This window comes from Sus scrofa, chromosome 5 (assembly GCF_054392235.1).
Source record: "Sus scrofa isolate SSC_HxYL_T2T_F1_AM1 chromosome 5, Sscrofa_HxYL_maternal_Yorkshire_Landrace_v2.0, whole genome shotgun sequence".
Classification (NCBI taxonomy): Eukaryota; Metazoa; Chordata; class Mammalia; order Artiodactyla; family Suidae; genus Sus; species Sus scrofa.
Window position 1 is genome coordinate 111580288 of NC_139387.1, and position 19215 is coordinate 111599502.

The following is a 19215-nucleotide window of genomic DNA, read 5'->3' on the forward strand; positions in this document are numbered from 1 at the left end:
TTAGTGATCGTGCAGAACACACAACTGTCACTGCCTGCCAGCGCCAACAACAAGTATCTTAAAGGATTCACAGAATAAATTTAATGGGATTATACCCATTCAAGAAAAATCAGGAAGAACCACCTAAATCATGACAATTTTTCTGACATGTTAGAAGCAGTATTTTATACAGCAGAAACTGAGTCCCCCTCAAGATGGACTTAATACAGAAAATAACTAGTAATATGTTCAAAAAAAGATGATATATTCAAAAGATGTAATGAAAGGGGGGAAAAAACGATACCTAAACTTTCTCCCTTACTTTTTTGGTCTTTTTGTCTTTTTACGGCCGCACCTGCGGAACATGTAGGTTCCCAGGCCAGGGGTCCAATTGGAGCTGTCGTTGCCGGCCACAGCCACAGCCACAGCGACTCAGGATCCGAACCGTGTCTGCGACCCATACCACAGCTCATGACAACGCCGGATCCTTAACCCAAAAGTGAGGCCAGGGATCAAACCCATATCCTCATGGATGCTAGTCGGGTTTGCTAACTGCTGAACCAGGATGGGAACTCCTCTCCCTTACTTTCTGCAATTCATCTCTCACTCCTGTAAATAAAAAACTCAACTTAATGCATCACTATCTCTGGACCATAACTATTTTTTTTGTATTTTTATGTTAACTACATTAAACAGCTCAATATGGAATTATTTGTTCTCTCCATCCATCAGAATGCACTATTTAAATATCATTAGATTGTTCTACTTCTTAACACCAATGATATTTTAAACCATGAAGTTCTCTTGTGGCACAAAGGGTTAAGGATCTAGTGTTGTCACTGGAGCAGCTCAAATTGCTGCTGTGGCTCGGATTCAATCCCTGGTCGGGGAACTTCCATGTGCTGCGGGCATGGCCAAAAATGAAACTTTAAAAAAAAATTAAAAATAGAAAAATAAACCATGAAGAACATCTCAGTAAAATCTACCCCATGGTGGAGTTCCCACTGTGGCTTGGTGGGTTAAGAACCTAACACAGTCTCCGTGCGCATGTGGGTTTGATCCCTGGCCTTGCTCAGTGGGTTAAGGATTTCTGAGTTGCTGCAAGCTGTGTCACAGGTCACAGATGCGTCTCAGACAGAGTGTTACCATGGCTGCGACTGAGGCCTGCAATTGCAGCTCCGATTCAACCCTTAGCTGGGGAACTTCCATGTGCCACAGGTATGGCTGTAAAAAGAAAAGAAAAGGAAAAAAAAAAACTACCCCACTGTCATTTTTTACCTGTCCTTTCGCTATCAGATAAGCAACAATTGAGGTATGTCCAAACTGAGCAGCCAGATGAATACAGCTACATCCTTCTCCATCAATTAATGAAGGATCTGCACCATATTTCATTAGTTGTACAACCATAGATAGGTGGCCTTGTCTAAAACATAAAAGAATAAACACTTATATACATAAAGTTATTTCAAACAGGAAACTCCGGAAAGATCTTTTTTTGAAATAGGTTAATGGTGGGAAATACTTTTTTTATGTTATTTTAAAATAGCTGTATGTCAAGACATCTAGCATTTTATGTTCTGAAATCTTAATTGGTGTAACAGTCTTTGAAATTTATAGATACTTATAATTTCTTTAAATATGTAATAGTTACTTTATTCTATTAATTTTATTCCAACATGATCTTAATTGTCCCATGAACTAGAAGCTTTTATTGTACATATACATAGGCCGCAAAAATATTCCAAAGTTTAACCCCATCTTAAAATTAACTGGATTAATATCAGCATGGCTAATTCCTTAAGGACACTTCAGACAATAAACTTTGCTCCCAATGCAGCTAACACTGGATAGCAATTCATCAGTACATTACTAGTATTACCTACGGACACAGCAAGTCCTCCCATTCATTTCAGTATATCATTTAGAAAAAATACTGCTTAGATACAGACTAGTAAAGGAACAAGAGGGGAAAATCCAGCAGCAAGTTTCAACCTTGTGGCCCAGTGCAATGGAGTTGAATTTAGGTCTCCTCCAAGTTGATCCACAATAGCACCTTTCGAAATATAGTATCTATAAGACAAAATTTGAAATCATTAAGACAACTTTCATTTCCAACTTTAAGAACTTACACGAAAAACAAAGAAATGCTTTTCATTTTAGATCTCATGCCAGTTTTATGCCTCTGACAATAAACAATCTTTTAGTTTTATAAATGTATTAGGAGAATTTTATAGTAACCATATCATTCTCTTTTGTTTCAGAAGTAAAACGAAAATATTTCTTTTAATTACAAACAAGAATAGCAAAGCCAAATAACCAGCATATAAAAAAGAAGGCAGCCAGAGAACCACAAAGATTTGGATTAGATAGCAGCAACAGATAGAATTTTGGAATTAGAACAACTGTACAGTGGGCCAGATACTTTATCTACCATGGGCAGAAACTCAGCTTTTTAAACTCACATTTGTTTTCCTCACAAGATGATTGCAGATTAAATCCAACTATGTATGTGAAACAATTTTATGAACTGTAACGTATAACATAAAGGTTCTTTACAGTGCCTTATTTGTTATGTTTTTGTTCTATTATAAAATATTTAAAAATTTTTGGCCATGCCCGCCACACGTGGGAGTTTCTGGGCCAGGGATCAAACTTGAGCCGCAGCAGCAAAAACGCCGAATCCTTAACTGCTAGGCCACCAGAGAACTCCTGTGATGCTTTTAAGAGTGTGTTGCTTTGAAAAGAAAGAGCAACTTCATTGATTACTGTATTAATGTCATAACATCTTGATATTCTCTGAAATGAATAGTACCTAGCTGCTTATATAACGCTTGCTTTGGGACTGATCAACGCAACGAATCTTGGATACAGATGATTTCAAGGCATCTGATGTCAAATGTCTGATGTATGTATCACTGAGACGCTTAAACTAAGTCATCACTGCTTAAGGTCACTCCTGCATTTACTCTTCATGCTCACAGCTCAAAAGAGTCAATACATTCATACTACGAGCTTGGTTCAGAAATTTTCTGCTTTATATATTTGTTAAATTGGCGATTTTAAAGCAATTATTCGATGAAGGGCCCAGTTCCACTCTATCGTAAAATAGTTTGAAGTAACTTGAAATATTTCCAGACAAAATATTTCCAGTCCAAAATATCAGACAGTAGTCTGAACACAAACATTCAAAACTCCTAAACTGTTTCTTAAGGTACTCAGGAGACATTATAAAATAGTTGAAAGTGGTTTTTTGAGTCCAAAGAGAAGGACAGCACAACCAAAGAACAGCTTTGACAGCAAATATTTTCTTAAAACTTCTAACAGTAAAGTTTTTAGGACAATTTTATCACCTTCTCTATTGTTAATACATCTGTTCAAATCTTTGCCAGGACTATCGCAATGAATGATTTCCAAACCAGTTCTCAGGTACAAATTTTTTTTTCACAAAGATAAATTTTTCTATATACTAAAGAAGAATAACTTCTATCGCCTTTTCATTGTAAACTTCTAGAAGAAAATTACTATATTTTTACAACATATCATTCTTTGTAGCTTTAAGACCCTAGTTCAAAACTACAAAATTGTGAAAAGATCACATAATTCTTACTTTTAAACTCAAGTCTCCTTATAATACTATAAGAAGGTTTTTATCAAGAAATGTTCCGGGAGTTCCTGTCATGGCTCAGTGGTTAACAACTCTGACTTGGAACCATGAGGTTGTGGGTTTGATCCCTGGCCTTGCTCAGTGGATTAAGGATCCAGCGTTGCTGTGAGCTGTGGTATAGGTCACAGACGTGGCTTGGGCCTGGCATTGCTGTGACTCTGGTGTAGGCTTGTGGCTACAGCTCCGATTAGAATCCTGGCCTGGGAACTCCCATATGCTGCAGCTGCAGCCCCTTTAAAAAGACAAAGAAAAAAGAAATGTTCCTTGGGAGTTCCCTCTGTGGCTCAGCAGTTAACCATCCCGACTAGGATCCATGAGGATATGGGTTTGATCCCTAGCCTCTCTCAGAGGGTTAAGGATCTGGCATTGTCATGAGCTGCCTGGTATATCAGAGATGAGGCTTGGATTCCGTGTTGCTGTGGCTGTGGCGCAGGCCAGCAGCTATGGCTCCGATTCAACCCCTAGCCTGGGAAACTTCCATATGCAGCGAGTGCAGCCCTAAAAAGCAAAAAAGAAAGAAAGAAAGAAAGAAATGTTCCTTACAGGTGCTAAGGATCCCCTAAGTTTTAAGAACAGATTATAAATGGATAAGAGACGGCAACAAATATTCAAAAGAGGAAGAGCAAAGAGCTAAATCACAATGTCTCCAGAGGGGGACACCAATGAGAAGCAAACCAGAATACGTTATAAAACCCTAGAAACGCTAAGGGATTAAAGGCAATAGCTACCTACAAAGAAAGTAGTAAGAAGCTAGACTGTAAAAAGAAACACTGGTTCAAAGTCAATATAAGTTGCTCAAAGACTGTTATAGTCTAATTTATATTCTCACTGAAAGTGAGTATTTATTTAGTATCCCAACAGAAATTTTAGTGACATGGAAGCAGTCAAGCAGTTGACAGGGCTAGACTAGCATTCTTCATGCACTGCAATCTTAAAATGTGACGACTCGAATTTTTAGTATTATTGTGGTAATAATTCAAACTTCTGTAGTGTCTCTAAACTTCTCATGCTCTTCTAGTTTTAGGTCAATCATTTAGCATTGCCAAAAGGTGTATTCTGTGCATCTTTACCACAGAGTTTTGAGACTCAAGGAGTTACAACGCAGAAACACATGGACAGGTACTGAAAATGTATTAATAAAAGCTGACATGCTAAACAGACATTTGGGAGGTTCCTGTTGCCAACTCTCTAAGTCCCACAACTTCCAATCAGCTTTGTTATGGCTCTCCTAAATATGATTGATCAAATACGACCAGATAATTGAGGAAAGTTCAAATATGGAAGGAGACTAAAAGAAATAGAGCCCCAAATAAATAGACATTACAAAGAGAAGCTTCAAAAACAAAAGTTATAATTAATATCCTCCAAAAAATAAGAGAAGATAATAACTCACAACATAAGAACAAAACATTTTTTTAGGGGCAGGGAGGTAGAAATCAAGAAAGAATGCTTCGGAGTTCCCGTCGTGGCGCAGTGGTTAACGAATCCGACTAGGAACCATGAGGTTGCGGGTTCCATCCCTGCCCTTGCTCAGTGGGTTAAGGACCCGGTGTTGCCGTGAGCTGTGGTGTAGGTCACAGACGTGGCTCGGATCCTGCGTTGCTGTGACTCTGGCATAGGCCGGCGGCTACAGCTCCGATTCGACCCCTAGCCTGGGAACTTCCATATGCCGCAGGTGCGGCCCTAGAAAAGACAAAAAGACAAAAAAAAAGAAAGAATGCCTCAAAATTGAAAATGCAATAGATAAAAATTAGAGAGTCAAAGGAAAGATCTGAAGATAAATTAAGAAAATTTCCCCAAAGCACAGCAGCCATAAAAGTTAGTTGAAATAAAGATAAGAAAGAGAAAGTAAGAGCTCCTAAAAGAAAAAATAGAGAAAATAAAAGTGAGGCAATCTGGAGGACACAATACAAACACACTTCCCTAAACTAAAAAGGCAAGTTTTTAGGTTAAAAGTGGCTATTTAGTAGCCAAAAGCTAGATTTTAAATAAATAAGTAAAAGGACCATATCAATGCACAATAATGTAAACTTTCACAAAGTCAGAGATAAAGTAAAAAAACTTACATGTTGCCAGGGAAGAAGAATAAGCCATACATAGAGTGCTGCTCTCAGAAACCTGTAAGTTCCATACTTTTTTTTTTTTTTTTTACAAAGCCCTGTAATCCTTAATAATACCTCAACTTGAAATCAAACTGAAGTCAGTGACTACAAGCATTATTAGCTGTTGTTAACAAGGACTTCTGAGATAAGAGGAAACTGCTGAAGACAAGAGCCTGAGCTAATCCTTTCTCTTTCATTATTTTTTTAGGGTAAAATCTGAGAAATAGTTGCAAGACGTCCAAGTGGAAACACAAGGAATATAACAAATCCAGTCCGGGTGAAGGCCTCCTTCTTTCCAAGCTACCCTTCCTTTACATCTTATCCTCATGAAAGTGACCTAGTTACTTCGCTTGCAGTAAGTGCCTTTACTACATAACTGGGGGAACGTAACTATTAAGAGGACCTTCTCCGATGGTATGTGGTGCTCCTCGTATGTCTGGCTGAGTATATGAGAAGACCGCAAGGTCCTGACCACTATTCGGACAGGCCATTTCCCAGAGGCGTTTCTGCATCAAGCATCCTTGACAGATGAGGTCATGTCCTCCCTCTCTGGGACCAAGAGCAACCTTGCTTCTCACACACTGGGTATCAACTGGGTGTGCAGCACCCACCCGGACCATATCAGGCCACCCCCACAGGATGTAGGGAGCCAGAGGAACCTATGCAAACGTGCTATTCATGCTATTTATGCTATTTACTGTGCTGTGAATAAAAAAGACCTGAGTCTTATATCTTCTGCCAGCATCCATGCAATAGTAATATGCTATAGCTTTGAGGTAAAGTGTATACTTCTAGCCTCAAAGGTAAAAATTAATCTTCAGACTAGGAATGCAAGTTGCTACAGAAAACTATATTTACTCACCATTATGTTTGTTTTAGGAAAGTAACTTGCTAGACTATGGATTTTAAGAAATTAAGTCCACTCTCCTGAAGATATAATATACATAGACACTATAATTACTAACCCACTGCATAATAACTACCTTTATTCTGTAACGCCACTTGTCCATAAGTGGTGGAACAATCTGTAAGGCAAGCAACATCAAGACTTTCTGTATTTCTCATTTCAGATTTTCTTGTTTATTTTTAAACATAAGAAAAATGTGTATTTTTTATTAACAAAAAAATTAGATCAAATTATCTCAACTGTAACACCTGAAACAAAAAAAAATAATAAAGCAATGCTTTAAAATTCTGAGAAGACTAATTCTAATCTAGAAGTCTATGCTGATCCAAAAAACCAATAAGGCTGCGAGGGCAGAAGAGTAACTTCAAAACACTGACTTCCCAGGCACACTCTCTCTTTCTCCCTCCCTATTTCTCTCTCTCAGAGTTATCAAAAAATGTGCTCTATTACAACAAGAGAGTGAACCAACAGAGACAAAAACATGAAATCCAGGGAACTGAGACCAACACTGGAGCAAAGAGATTTCCCAGAATGACTGCAAAGGAAATTCTCCAAACAAGTTACGTGTAGCTCTAATGGGCAAACGGTCTGGGCTAGAACAGGAAGATGCAGAAATGCAGGAATGAGCTCACCCTCCTCCTCCACCACAAAAGGAACCAACAAATTACCTGCTCCTGTTTGCATACATAAATGGGTTTCATAGTTCCAAGAGTGTGGGAACAATTAGTTACAATGCACAGTTAAGCAAGTGAAAAAAAAAAAAAATGAAGCAACTATTACTTCAAAATAAAAATTCTACAGGAAAAAAAAAAGATAATTATGGAACATTTCTGGGCTTATCACCAAGAATTTATTTACATATTCAACAATTTAAACTTTAAATAGTAATTTAACCAAAACTATAACAGGATGGAGGAAGAAGTATTAGTAAGGTGTTTTAGCTATCCCAGAATAGAAGGTCAAAACATAATAAGTGATAAATCAAGAAAGAGCACAAAAGTTGGCAATATTTATTAAAATGCAAAATTCATCCTTCCAACTTGCTTATTTCTAAGAGAGGTACAGATATACACGAACATAAGCAAAACGGTATGTGAACAAGATATTAATTCCAACACAGTGTGAAATATTAAAAGCAGTAGAATCAATTTAAATGTTCACCAATAGCTAAACCATTAAATAAAATTCATACAATGGAATATTACACAGCTTTTTAAAAAGAGTGAGGCAGCTCTAGTTGTACTGATATGAAAAATCTTAGATACATAAGTTAAATGAAAAAAGTAGAAAAGTATTTACTATCATTTGTATAAAGAAAATAACTTTCTACATAAAAATAACAATACTAAAATATAAAGAGTAAATACTGACAGAAACATATTGAAAACAGTTACTTCTAGGGTACAGAACCCAGGGGGTGGAGAGGAACTGCTCTTTCCCACTGTAAGCCTTTGCATACTATTTGATTTTTAAAACTGTTTATTTTAAAGCTATTTTGATTAAAATAACATTAATTTTTAAAAATGCAAAGGCTACATAGAAGGCTAGATAATTTGAACCAACCTCTGATTAAAGAAAACTTAAAAAAAAAAGTTCAGTGAAATAAAAGAAACATTTCCTAAAAAGCAAAGACTAAGAAAATAAAGAGCATTTACCTGGCTAAGATTCAGGAGAATGTTAAGACTGGGAAAAGTTGGAAAACACTTGAGCAGCATCTTTCCTAGAGACAATTTGCTGATGCAGAAGACTTGGCCAAGAGGTAAGCTTAAGCAAACAAAAGTAAAATAAGGATTGGGACCCCGAAAAGCTGCACTGTACGAATAATTAAGTACCAGAGGTAAGCTTGGCTCTAGCGTAGTCTTCAGCCACCTGAGTGATCCAGAAAATCTAAAGCCTTAAATTAAAGTTGGGCCCAGCAGAAACAAATGGGATCCTCTCATCTTAGGCCTCAAATTATTCAACAAATAGGTTTTCAAACACAATGTCTACTACTACACATTCAAAGATAATCAGGCACAAAAAGGAATAACATAACAGATACAGAACCACACAGGCTCTAAATGCTATCTTCTCAAACACAGATTATTCAATAACCATAGGTTCAAGTATATAAGATGGAAAATTTTAGCAACAAACGAATCAAATAATACAGGTTAAAAAAAGTTCAAATTCTAGAACTAAAAAATAAAATAAGGAACACAATAAATAGATTTACTAGCAAATTACACACAGAGAATAAATGAACTGGAAGATAAGGCAGAAGAAGTTTCCAGAATGAAGGAAAGAAAAAAGGATAGTATACAGAGAAGGATAAGAGACACAGCACACAGTGAAAAGGTCAAACATACGTTTAACTGGTGTTCCAGGAGGAGAGCAAAAAGAGAATGGGGCAGAAGTACTACTTGAAGAAATAATGGCTGAGATTTTCCAGAACTGATGAAAACATCAATCCACAGAATCAAGAATTTCTTGCACTCTCATTCAGGGTAAATAAAAAGAAATCCACACCTAGAAACATCATCATGAAACTGCAGAAAACCAGAAACAAAGAAAAGAAATCTTAAAAGCAGCCAGAAAGGAGAAAGAAAGAAAAAAAGCCTTTGAAAGTACAATACTTAGATGTACTTCTCAATACTAAAAGAAGTCAGAAAACAGTGGAATGGTATTGTCAATGGATATAAAACAACAATAAAACAAACAAAAACTGCCAACCTAGATTTCTATACCATGTGAAAATTTCCTTCACAAATGAAGACGGAATAAAAACATTTTCTGACAAACCAAAACAGAATTTAGGCATTAGGAGACCCATTCTAAAGGCAGAGGTACAAGAAAGGGAAAAAAGATCAAATAAAGTGGAAATACACACTCTCAAAGAAAGAGATTCATGGAGCTCAATACTTTAGCTATTAATTGCTTAATTATTTTTTTAGCATTTGCTACCTGATATTAACATCCTATTTGTCTCTAGATTCTGTATACTGTACTTCAATGCACACCTGCAAGCAGTTCATTTCAGATTCATGCCTCTATCTAAAGATCTTATGTCCAAATTGTCAGAGGCTACAAAGCCAGATTTACTGAGAAAGACTTCCTTATCATCCTGACTCCTGCTTACCTAACTATCTCTCTAATTACTAAACAAGCAAATGGCAGTAAGTAATACAAATAACTTACAGTGAGTATGGAAAGTATTCTCATTTATGCTGGTGTGAAGGTGGATTACTATTACCTATTATCTGTGTAACCCTCACTTTCCTCTCGTGGCTTTTGGCCAGAGAATTCACATATTTAGAATGCAAGCTGTAGCTTAGACTGCCTGAGTTAAAGTCCTGACTCCAACCTTTATCAGCTGGAATGTCATCGACAGGTAGCATATTTAACTTTTTTATGCTTCAGTTTCCACATCATTGGGACAGGAGTAAAAATTGTTATTTTTCACAGAGGTTATTCGAAGAATTAAGATTAAAGAAATATACACAGAAACGCACTCAGCCCTGTACCTGGCACCTAATAAGTGTTCTGCGTAGGTTAAAAACAATTTTTTTCCAGGAACAAAAAAGTACAAAGAATCTACATTTTAAAAGCTATGAGTTTTAGAAATTATATATTTTATAATTATTTCAAATAATTTTATAATAATGACTCATTCCTCTAAAACACAGGCATACTTACTTGACTAAATCTATCCTGTTATTGATGGCGGCCCAGTGGAGGAGCGTAACATTTTCTTTGTCTGGTTGCCGCACATCGTAACCTGCTTCCACCAACTCTCGACAGCGTTCATATATCCCGTATCTTGAGGAGAAAGAAAACATGAGGTTGTTACCGCTATTTGACAAGATATTTAAGGTTGAAAATCAATTTCCAATAGAAACTAATGTTCCAGTTTTATCCCTGGAAATTAAAATGGCTTTCTGAACGTAAAATGTTATTTAGGGAGTTCCCATCGTGGTGCAGTGGTTAACGAATCCGACTAGGAACCATGAGGTCGCGGGTTCGATCCCTGTCCTTGCTCAGTGAGTTAATGATCCAACGTTGCCGTGAGCTGTGGTGTAGGTTGCAGACGCGGCTCAGATACCGTGTTGCTGTGGCTCTGGCGTAGGCCTGGGAACCTCCATATGCCGCGGGAGCGGCCTAAAGCAAAAAAGACAAAAAAAAAAAAAAATGTTATTTAGAAATAGGCGTATTCACAGGAGTTCACTGGTGGTCTAATGGGTAGGACTTGGCACTACCACTGCTGCAGCCTGGGGTTCAATTCCTTCTGGGAACTGAGACCCCACATCAAGCTGCTGCATAGCCAAAAAAATAAATTTAACTTGCTTTAAAAATATACATCTGGGAGTTCCCACCGTGGACCCGACTAGGATCCATGAGGATGTGGGTTTGATCCCAGGCCTTGTTCAGTGGGTTAAGGATCCGGCAATGCCAAGAGCTGTGGTGTAGGCCAGCAGCTGCAGCTGTCATTCGACCGCTAGCCTGGGAACTTCCATATGCTGCGGGTGCGGCCCTAAAAAGACAAAAAGACAAAAAAGAAAAGAAAAAGAACACAATGAACAAGCCAGAAATTCCACTTGAGTTGTCTACCCCGGAAGAACTCCTATTCGTGTGCACAGGGGAACAGGTAGATGGATATTCACTGATGCAGTGTTTGAAATAATGAAAAAGTAGAAACAATTTTACATATACTTCAGAAAGGAATGACAGAATACTACAAAGCAGTTAAACAGAATAAATTATATCCTTATTTATCAAAACTGCTAAATCACAAAAGCTATACAGTTTTTTCTTTTTGTTTTTAAAAAGCAAGCTGTGAAAGGACAGAGCAGAATACAACTTGTGTAGATTTTAAACATACATTAAAATAGCACACTTTGTTTATGGTTGTTTGTAAAAATGTACATGAGAATGATTCAGAGCAATTTCGAGAGAAGTTTCCTGGGGAAGTAAGGAAAAGGGCGCACTGAGGAACCTGCAGCAATTACAGCCAAATGTGAGCATGTGCTTAAGCTGACAGTTACATTCCTCTCTACACTTATCTGTAGCACAAATGTTTCAAAATTTAACATTTTAAAAGGCAGAAATTATAGACAGCAGACATAGATACTTTTTAAGAAATAGCATGGTTAGAAGAGCATCTGAGGAATAAAGAAAGGTGGCTGTTTTTTCTTAAAATGGACAACACTAGAGTGTATGTGTTGATGGAAATCATGCATAAAGCTTGGATGGATTAATGACAAAGGAAAGGAGACACCAAAAGGGATAAAGGCTCAAAAAGAAGAATGAAGAGCAGGACAACTCGTTTGCTAAATACAGCTGGCACAATGTGTTTTTTTGGGTTTTTTTGGTCTTTTTGCCATTTCTTGGGTCGCTCCTGCGGCATATGGAGGTTCCCAGGCTAGGGGTCTAATCAGAGTTGTAGCCACCAGCCTACGCCAGAGCCACAGCAACGCGGGATCCGAGCCGCATCTGCGACCTACACCATGGCTCATGGCAATGCCGGATCGTTAACCCACTGAGCAAGGGCAGGGACCGAACCTGCAACCTCATGGTTCCTAGTTGGATTCGTTAACCACTGCGCCACAACAGGAACTCTGGCACAATGTGTTTTGATTTCTGATTATATAAGACATTCAAGAAAGCAGGGTGACATCTGTGGACTAAGGACTTCCAAATGTTTGCCTCGCCACAAAAGAAATAAAAAAAACTGGCAGAATCAACTTTTTCAGACCTCTGAAAATTAACAAAAGTCTTTTAGCAATCCAAGGAATCTTTAGCGAAGAAAAATGGCTGAGTTTCAAAAAGAACAAAGGACTTTGTAGTGTTTTAAAATATCATAGTTCTGGAGTTCCCCTGCGGCACAGGAGATTAAGGATCCAGCATTGTCACTGCAGTGGCTTGGGTCACGGTTGTGGCGTAGGTTCAATCCCTGGCACGGAGATTTCCACATGCTGCAGGCACAGCCAACAAAATGAATAAATAAAATAAAATATCATAGTCCCATCCTCTGCTCCCCAGTAGCCTTGAAAAAGAAGTCTGTATCCCTGGTACTGACACCAGAATGAGCAAAATAGGAATGGAGTCCTTTCAAAGCCCATTCTCAAAGAGAAGTCATTATTTGGCCTCTACGGTGGTTCCCTGGAAGAGTCCACTTGAAAGGCTTATACTAGACCTTACCCAAACTCATCAAAGCTTCTCATTCAATGTTTGTTGAATGTTTTAACATCAATGTTGTCTGAGAATTTGAGTAACATTTGGGACAAACAAGACAAATCAAAAAAACTTAAGCAAAAGCTGAAGACCGAGATATCCACAGGAGCTTTTTGAAAAGCTCAGACATATTCTTGGGAAGCTAGAAGGCCATGTACACGATCAACTAAGACCTGAGAAGGCCCTAAGCTCTCACCTCTGACCGACCCTGAGTTCTCTGCAAGCAGAAAGTGACGGCTATGGTAGAGTTGTAAGCTGCCTAGCTGAGAGATGACTGTTCCAACGTGCACAGTCCCTCAACAAAGAGCAACACTCACTGGTTCTAGGATTTAAGAAGTCTCTGACCACCAACTAAGCAAGCAGACACTACAGTGGTCACATATGACAAAGATATAGAAATTTGACAAACAACCACCAACCCCGGGAGAGCATGATATCTAGAACTGTCACATTATATTATTTGAACAGTCCAGTTTTCAACAAAAAATTACAAGACATGCAAAAGAACCAAAAAGTATAATCCACGGAGGGCAGGAGGGAGCAATTAACAGAAAACATCCCTGAGGAATCCCAGACACTGGACTTAACTAGTCAAAGATTTTACTTACTTATTTATTTTCTTTTTTAAGGCAGCATCTGCAGTATATGGAAGTTCCCAGGCTAGGGGTCAAATCAGAACTGCAGCTGCAGGCCTATGCCACAGCCATTTCAACAGTGGATCTGAGACCCATCTGCAACCTACACCACTGAGCAAGGCCAGGGATCAAACCCGCATTCTCAAGGGGGTTTAATCTATGTCGGGTACTTAACCCACTGAGCCACAATGGGAACTCCTAGATAAGGACTTTTTTTTTCCTTCTTTTTAGGGCCTCACCCACAGCATATGGAGGTTCCCAGGCTAGGGCTTAGATCGGAGCTGCAGCTGCCAGCCTACACTACAGCCACAGCAACACAAAGTCCGAGCCATATCTGCTACCTACAACACAGCTCATGGCAACGTTGGATCCTGAACCCACTGAGCAAGCCCAGGGATTGAATCCACATCCTCATGGATATCTCAGGTTCATTACTGCTGAGCCATGATGGGAACTCCTAGACAAGGACTTTAAATGTGTACAAAAAGCTAAAGGAAAACTTGTCTAAAGAAGTAAAAGGAAAGTTTGAAAACAATGCCTCAGCAAATGGAGTATATCAAATAGAGAATATCAAAAAAAGAAACTTAACTATTCATATTTCACTTAAAATACAGAGAGCAAAGAAAACAACTACAACAAAAAACTTACTGTGTAGCCTTAACTATGTCCCATGTGCTGTAATCATCAATGTGAGTTTTCCTTCCGAGGGGGTCACCATATCCATGGTTATAATGGCTTTGAGGTTTGATTTCCTGTTAATGAAAAAAAAATCACACAGAGAAAAGAATTTAGAAAAGAGTGCAGAAAATATTTCAGTATTTTACTATTGCTTTTGTGCTCTTTGAAGAATACTCATTACTTAAATCAAGTTTTACCTTATGCAAAAGCCTGTACTCTGAAGAAAAAGCAAGTTCAAAGAGATTTATCCCTTATACACACTCTCAAAACAAAAGCTAGAAAACTATAAATTAGTGACAAATTAGTAACTAAAATTCATCTTTAGCTCAACAGAACTCTCATACTTCATCACATCAACTCATTCACTGAGATCAATTTTTCCATTATTACAATATAACCTTTAGCTCTAACACTCCACTTCAAAATTTTCATCACATGCCAAATAAAAACTGAGGTCCTAAAAAAGGAACCCAGGGATTTTATACTTTTATTATTCTCATATATTACCTTTTCTTACACTCCTTCCATGCTGAGGGCTTGTTAAGCATCTACCATTAGGTGAATACAGAAAAATGGGGAGTTCCCGTCGTGGCTCAGTGGTTAACGAATCCGACTAGGAACCATGAGCTTGCGGGTTTGATCCCTGGCCTCGCTCAGTGGGTTAAGGATCCGGTGTTGCCGTGAGCTGTGGTGTAGGTTGCAGACGCGGCTCGGATCCGGTGTTGCTGTGGCTCTGGCGAAGGCCGGTGGCTACAGCTCCGATTAGACCCTTAGTCTGGGAATGCCATATGCTGCAGGTGCAGCCCTAGAAAATACAAAAAAAAAAAAAAAAAAAGAAGAAGAAGAAGAAAAATGGGGTGCTCTAATAAAATGGTAATCCACTTGAGTAGTTCTAAAACTGTCAATACTTTCAAAGAAACTAATTTTTATATAATTTATCTGTTGTAGAATATTACATCCACATAAAGCTTATATGTTATGTGCAATTTTCTAATTAAAATACAAAATTTGGAGTTCCCATCGTGGTTCAGTGGAAACAAATCCGACTGGTGTCCATGAGGACACAGGTTCAATCCCTGGCCTCGCTCAGCTGGTTAAGGATCCAGTGATGCTGTGGCTGTGGCATAGGCCAATGGCTACAGCTCTGATTGGACCCCTGGCCTGGGAACTTACATATGCCAAGTGTGTGGCCCTAAAAAAATAAAAAGATACAAAACTTGCTATGCATAGTCATCTTTCTCAATATAGCACTGAGATACAATTAAGTTTCTTTTATATGAAAACAGAAAAGCTGAACATGTTTGGCTCTATCATCCATTCAAATTTCTATGGTTCCAATATTTTTCTCTTACAGATACACACATATATGTAAGGATAAGGCATAACAAAATATTTGGAAAGAATTAAATTTTTAGAACAATTCATACTCTCTTGGCCACTGATATATATTAATATAAATATAGGAGCATTTCATTGGAGAAAAAAAGGTTATTATCTTTAGCTCATTCTAGCCATTTAAATTGTGTGGAAAATTCCAAAACTGATTTATTTCACCTATACATTTAGAATACTATCAATCTGAATATTTTCAACAAAAGGAAACTAAAAAGTTTCACAAAAGCAAAATCTGCTTAGAATATAACCTTTCATATCTAATCTTTCAACAAACAGAAGCTTAGTTCCTTATGAAAATGCCATAACCAATATTAAAATACCATTGTAATAATTATAAATCCACATTAGCATAAGAAAGAAAACAGACATCAGTTTTAAGCTAAGATTCATAACATACACACTGCAGATAGTTTGGTAAGTGATTTCTTTTGAGAGACTGTTCTTGGACTGCATTAAAATAGAGCTGGTAAATCTGAACACAGGTAGGTATAGTATTTTGGATGTACGCAACATTCTGAATAACTGATAATGGAAACCCATATGTTAAAAAAGTTACTCAATTTTTTAAAACTTTTTCTATTTAATTTCTCCACTGAATTCTAGTTCTTTTCTAGTTCTTAACTTCTATATGCTCTATTATCCAGTGGAGCAAAGTGAAAAAAGATACTTCTCAGATCAGTAACCCTTTCTCCTTCCTAAATGTTTTCTGATATTATCGTCCCCTACCACAGAGAAAATAACTTTTCAGACTTTTGATTCTGACTTCTCTATGGCCACAGTTTACAAGTGGAATGGAGTCATATATCCAACAAAACGTGTATTGCAAGTCTGCTATAAACAAAGCACTTTACAATGTACCAGGACCTCAAGCGAGGACAGGGTAAAGCCAGTGCAAAGTTTAAGAAGGTATCAAGATGGGAGTTCCCGTCGTGGCGCAGTGGTTAACGAATCCGACTAGGAACCATGAGGTTGTGGGTTCGGTCCCTGCCCTTGCTCAGTGGGTTAACGATCCGGCATTGCCGTGAGCTGTGGTGTAGGTTGCAGACGCGGCTCGGATCCCGCGTTGCTGTGGCTCTGGCGTAGGCCGGTGGCTACAGCTCTGATTCAACCCCTAGCCTGGGAACCTCCATATGCCGCGGGAGCGGCCCAAGAAATAGCAACAACAACAACAACAACAACAAAGACAAAAAAAAAAAAAAAAAAAAAAAAGAAGGTATCAAGAAACTCTGCAATCAAGATTATTTTACTATTTATTATTTTTAGAAATCTTTGTAAATTATCTGTTAGAAATCATAACCAATGCAAAAACAAGCAAAAAAACCCTAAATATTAACATTTTAAATACAGACAGTACTAGTATTGCTCATTTTCCTTTTAGCACCAGCTCCACTATGGCTTGGAGCAGTACCGAAAACCAATATGCAAATACCAACTAGGGCGTCTTGCCCTCAAAGTCTTTACAATCCAAAGTGGAAGGACAAGGTAGATTAGAAACATAAATCAAAGATTAGAAGAGCTGGGGAGTTCCCGTGGTGGCGCAGTGGTTAACAAATCCGACTAGGAACCATGAGGTTTGCGGGTTCGGTCCCTGCCAACGTAAATAAAAGATAACATAAGGTATAAAAAGTAGTAGTGTAACTTTAAAAACTGCTTCAATAGGAAAATCTGTTACAGCAAATTCCTATTGTTTACTATGGACAAATAAATTATTTTTACAGGCAAATAACAAATATTGATAAAATAAAAAACAAATCTTTTTTAAGACTTATTACTGTGATGCTTTCATGAGATAAATGTACTAGAAATCAAACTTTTTTTCCAGTGACATTTTAAAATTAAACCTACACCGGTATTTGCTTTATCCTAAGATTTTTATGTTTCCACTTTTTGTAAGGAAATATAGATTTTAAAAGATAGGTTTATATATATATCCCTAGAGAAATTCTACAGAGGTAGAGTTACTCCCACTAAACAAGTAGAAAAAATGATGTTTAAGCAAATATCCAACCTTTTTACTACGTGTGTGTGTGTGTGTGTGTGTGTGTGTGTGTGTGTGTGTGTGTGGCATATGAAAGTTCCCAGGACTGAATCTGAGCCACAGCTGCAGCAACACCCCATCCGTTAACCCACTTTGCTGGGCTGAGGATCGAACCCACACCTCCGCAGCAACCCGAGCCGCTGCAGTTGGATTCTTAACCCACTGGGCCACAGCAGGAACTCCATTTTACTGCTTTTAAAAAAATGGATAATATGGAACTTAAATTATTTTTATCAGTTTTAATCAGACTGGAAACTGATTCATCTCTAGAACTATACCCTGCCAAGTGTATTTTATAAATGTATAGATATTAATGTGTTAATTATAAATTTGCTATTATATACCAGATAAAGTTTCAACATACAAATATTTAATGACATTTTAAAATTCTATAAGTTTTCCTTGATTTTAACGGGAAGCAAGAAGCAATTTTATTGATATCTCTGCCAAGGAAAGTAATACTAATTTTAAAATACATATGTAGGTGATGGTAACTTTTAAGAATGCAATAATTCCATTAGAAGCAACATGGTGTAATAGAAAAAGCCCTTGATTGAGACATATGAATTAAGAATCTGCAACTTTCTTATCTAGGCTGTAACATAGGAAAGCAAATTAACTACAACAGGATTCTAAAAAGAAGAGGGTGAATAAGATCAGCTTAGAGTTTCACTAAGGTGCCTCAAGGACTAACATCCCGACATCAAAGAGCTTGATGGTTTCAGCTCCACTCAATTCACTCCCTTCTTAAAACAAAGGATTTATCCTCTTTTTAGATACTAGGGCTCTATTATACAATATTTCTTTCATTTAAAAAAAGATTCAGCTTATTTAAAAAAAAAAAAAGTTTAAAAACTATGAGATCACAAGTCCTCCAAGATCTCTACTAAGGCTAATGTACAATGATTGTACATATTGGAATAAAGAAATTACAGTCACTAGAAAGATCCTCAAGGAAACCAGGATGACAGCCATAGATTTTTAAAGCCCTGGGAGTTGTTAAAGAACTGGAAGGAAAGAAAGCACCTCTCCAATCTGCTGAGGTAGCAGACAAGAATGAGAAGAGGCGCAAGAAACTCAGCTGTTACACTTTCTGCTAGGAGAAATCAATACAATAAAACTCAAACTTAGCACATACAGGGAAACTCTGTAATCCATGTTTATTCACATGCCTGGGTGGAATTATACAGCCAATAAACTAGTTACCAAGTGTCTATGTGCAATTTAGCTAACTTTTTTTAAAATGCTGGACCAATTAAATCTTTAGTATACATTCTTTTAAAACATAGAGGAAGGCAGCACTGACCAAAGAATCCTCTATGGCACAGAACCCTAGCCAACCATATACAGATGTTTTATAAGTGCTCTATAAAAAAAGGTGCTCAAGAATAGGTTCTGTGGTAGAGTGTATGTGAAAGAAAAAACATGCAAGAGTAAGTTATGGAATATTCAGAAAGAAGGATAGGGCAGGGACTTGCCCTGCCATTAATTACAATACATTAGGAAGAAAACTAATGGAAAAAAATAGCAGAATTATGCAGTAATAAATAGGGCAATAGAATAAAGCTTTAAGAATGAAAATTAGAATCAGGAAGGAAAGACATATA

At 37.5% G+C, this 19215-nt stretch overlaps 1 protein-coding gene and 1 long non-coding RNA gene across 5 annotated transcripts in view; both read right to left on the reverse strand.

The window, feature by feature from the left end:
* The window catches only part of ZDHHC17 (zinc finger DHHC-type palmitoyltransferase 17), a 93692-nt gene that overhangs the window by 52229 nt on the left and 22248 nt on the right, over nt 1-19215 (reverse strand). For all 4 annotated transcript variants that reach the window (XM_084957792.1, XM_084957796.1, XM_084957795.1 and 1 more), the window contains exons 2-5: nt 14146-14249; nt 10328-10450; nt 1972-2049; nt 1258-1402 (exon numbers count right to left, since the gene is read on the reverse strand). In XM_084957792.1, the coding sequence (XP_084813918.1) occupies nt 1258-1402; nt 1972-2049; nt 10328-10450; nt 14146-14249 (450 nt within the window). The remainder of the gene's footprint in view (nt 1-1257; nt 1403-1971; nt 2050-10327; nt 10451-14145; nt 14250-19215) is intronic.
* On the reverse strand, nt 6817-9180 carry LOC146403621 (uncharacterized). The gene is made up of 2 exons (XR_014804643.1): nt 9001-9180; nt 6817-8416 (listed from the first exon to the last, which is right to left on the reverse strand). It is a non-coding gene; the product is annotated as an uncharacterized LOC146403621 (long non-coding RNA).